The following is a 3543-nucleotide window of genomic DNA, read 5'->3' on the forward strand; positions in this document are numbered from 1 at the left end:
CTTCTCGGGATCCGGAGTTTTTCGAGAAAAGGTCCCATCCTTCAATATCATGATTGGGTCGACCAGGCCAGATCATGAGTGAAATATCATGATCGGGTCGACCAGGTCAGATCATGAGTGAATAGAAAATCTAAAACGTACATAGCTGTTCCAGCTGAAATACTTGGAATAATTCTACCACTTCTACTAGGAGTAGCCTTTTTAGTGCTAGCTGAACGTAAAGTAATGGCTTTTGTGCAACGTCGAAAGGGTCCTGATGTTGTGGGATCGTTCGGATTGTTACAACCTCTAGCAGATGGTTTGAAATTGATTCTAAAAGAACCTATTTCACCAAGTAGTGCTAATTTCTCCCTTTTTAGAATGGCTCCAGTGGCTACATTTATGTTAAGTCTGGTCGCTCGGGCCGTTGTACCTTTTGATTATGGTATGGTATTGTCAGATCCGAACATAGGGCTACTTTATTTGTTTGCCATATCTTCGCTAGGTGTTTATGGAATTATTATAGCAGGTTGGTCCAGTAATTAGGAGGCGGCCGTTCGGTCGCCTATGATACTAGGACCAATAGGTAAAAAATGGGTTTGTGCCGCAGGTGTTGAACGATCTACTCTACACAGGTGTGGGCTTACAGGGCTAGGGCTCATAAACCCTCTCTTTCATTCATCAATAGGGCCCTGGTCGGTAACTTTTCCGGGCCAGGATCGATAAGTGGAAGTCATAAAAAAGAGATGTTTCTCTTCGCACCTCAGATCAAGAGGAAGGGTAGCTTGTCAAGCTGGCCTATATATATATTTATTTATATCTTTATTATATATATTTATATTATTTTATATATAAATAAAAAGATTCGCTGTCTTTTAACCGGCTGTTCTTCTTTGTCAACGCTACTAAAGACCTATAGGTTCGCCTACTTGACTTATGAAAGATAATGAGAATGGGTTATTAAAAAAGGAAAGGCGCTACTTAGCCCTACATTAGTAGAAGTAAGCGGCTGAGTTAGCCTAGCCTACCCTACTAATGTATTGTATAGTAGAGTATAGTATAGTAGGCGAGCGAGTTAGCGAAGACGCTTAGGCTAATAGATAAGAGAGCGTCGGTGCGTAGCCTTCATTCTACTACGCTACGCAAAGGTTACGAAGTAACTTAGCTCGACGTTAGGAGAGTCAAGGGGGAACGCCATACCTACATAGAAGAACCGCTGTTCGCTGACTTTCTAAGGTCTAACCTTTCGCTCCCCTACTGAAAAGGGGCAAAGCCGCTTCGCACCACTGATAGATTACTTAAGATTCAATTCAAAAGGCCCTACTTAGTTTCGCAAGCCTTTGTCATTGTTAGTCAACTAAGTAGGGCCCGAGGCCCCCTGCGAATCCGTAAATATGAGGAGCATGCCGCAACAAAAGGATGGTCCCCTATGCATTTCATTCTTTCTGGAAGGGAAAAAATAAAAAAGTACCCCCATCATGGTGAACCTCTCCTTGTGATCGGGATGAGGTAGATGCCTCCCGGCCGGGGGGCTGATCGAATCGGAGTTTCCTTAGGTAGCCACCGACCTACAGTTATCCTTAAACTTCCGTGCTTGGTGGAGAAGAAGCGAACAAAGGTACGCTCGCTTGCTGTCTTGTTCTCTGCCGCGAACTGGGATCGCTCGCCAGCTAGGTCAGATTGGAGCAAGATTTTTTGAGAACAGATTACCCATCTTCGGGGACAAGGGGCGGAACGACCTCTCGATCTACTTACTGCAGCCCAAGAATAAAAACGTCGTCTAGGCGTTCCCTGTTGCTCCGATCTCCTACGCCTAGGACGTTGTCTGGGCCAAGAGCCATAGTTAGTTGCTGTTTCCATTTGGTTTGGTTGTTTTTTTTTCTTGTTGTTGATACCGGCAAGACCCAGCCAGATGATGTCTGCTGGTTGGTAGTGAGAGGACTCTTAGTACCTGCATACCAAAAAGGGGGCGCCGATTAAAAAACAATCATTTGATTTTGTTTCTTGCTCTCCCTTAGCAGCGGGAAAGGAGTCTATCTATCTGCCTAGCTTTGGTAGATTTCCTCCAACGCAATCCACAGAAATTCCACGAATCCCTTGGTGGATAAGTCCGACGACTCAGCAGCAGTGCGGAATTGAGTTTATCGTCCGGTGGATCTGATCTATAGTTAGGGGGCAATACATACCAAAAGGTTCGAAGAAGGAACGCGCATAAGAGTATATAACCAACCCACCCTTCTGTATAACCTATTCACATTAGTGAAGCGACTGGATGCATAAGGGAAGTGCACGTTTGTGAGACCTTAGTCGGGATGCATAGGGAAGTAAACCTACGAGCACGGAAGAGCGTGGTACCGCTGCCCCTCTCTAAGTAAAGGTAAAGTCTCTCCTTCAGCTAGAATGTAAGGAAATTGAAAGAAGCGCGGAAAAGGGTCAAACGCGGTTGCTAGCATCGAAGAGAGCCGTCATCGACGATAAAGTGGGAGTTCGGACTTGGCGAACGAGCTCTTGCCGCGGGAGAGGAAAGCGGGGCAGGCAAAATAACCATTCCGGTGGTTGATAGTGGAGCAAAGGCTGGATAAAACATGGATAGGCATGCCTTATCATCCAAAAGGATGTAGAAAGAGGAAGGGCTCGCGGGGTCGATCCCACATCTCATAGATAGGAGGAATACCAGGGATGATAAGGGATAATTAACTCTACAGCTCACAGGAATGGGAAAAGTCATTCCGCATTACTCCAGTTTTTTCATAGCTTTATTTAATTAATCAATTAAAAGTACGGCGAATAAATCCATCGGATTCATGAATTAATAAATGTAGACCACACAAATTTTTCAAATGCTAGTTTATTACAAGATAACTGATACGAACATTAAACCGAACAAGGCCTAATACGTGTATACATATTTCTTCTCTAGCCTAACATGAATGACTTATTTCATTGATGCATAATTTCTTTTTTGAGCGAAGCAAAATCTTATTTACTCGTTTATTACATGGTGAGGGCAATATGACTCATTAGATGATCGACTCTAATTGATAAACTATGATATTAAAAAATTGTATTTTACTCAAAACCTGACCAGGCAATCAAACGGATGCAGCAATCAAAGGGCTGCCATTAATTAGTCTAACGCGCACTACGGCTTTTCTTCCTCTCCCTATGGTCGAGCTATTTTCAATACCTTGGTCTACTATCGATGATTTTCTTAGAAGAACTGCGGCAAGTTTGAAAGCATGATTTGTGAAGCTTGAACAAGCGCCTCTCTGGGGTATCTATAGAAAGCAGATTCTCCTCGCAAGGTGGTCAAAATGGCATGATGAGAACAAATGGTAGGAATGACCAGGAATTCGTCCTAAAGTATGTGTCATAGGCTGACCGCACGAGTAGATCTGGCAGGGTATGGTCCCTCGCCTCTATGCCCGTTTCCTTCATGGGATCGCCCGATTTCAATTGAGATGTTCCCCACCCAACAGGGTAAAGTCCCGGTTTCTATACAGAGATATGCCCATCAGATGAAAGTTTTTCACGGTCTCCAGGAACCTTGTTTGACTATTCTAT

The 3543-nt window shown here is 43.9% G+C and overlaps 1 protein-coding gene across 1 annotated transcript in view; it reads right to left on the reverse strand.

Annotated features, from left to right (window-relative positions):
- Window positions 1-1455: 1455 nt before the first annotated feature.
- LOC148582674 (uncharacterized) overlaps window positions 1456-3543 on the reverse strand; it is an 11337-nt gene continuing 9249 nt past the window's right edge. The window contains exons 2-4 of the mRNA XM_088512060.1: window positions 2059-2226; window positions 1874-1951; window positions 1456-1787 (exon numbers count right to left, since the gene is read on the reverse strand). Coding sequence (XP_088368186.1) covers window positions 1456-1787; window positions 1874-1951; window positions 2059-2226 — 578 coding nt within the window. The remainder of the gene's footprint in view (window positions 1788-1873; window positions 1952-2058; window positions 2227-3543) is intronic.

This window comes from Corylus avellana, unplaced genomic scaffold, assembly GCF_965113065.1.
Source record: "Corylus avellana unplaced genomic scaffold, dhCorAvel1.hap1.2 HAP1_SCAFFOLD_50, whole genome shotgun sequence".
Classification (NCBI taxonomy): domain Eukaryota; kingdom Viridiplantae; phylum Streptophyta; class Magnoliopsida; order Fagales; family Betulaceae; genus Corylus; species Corylus avellana.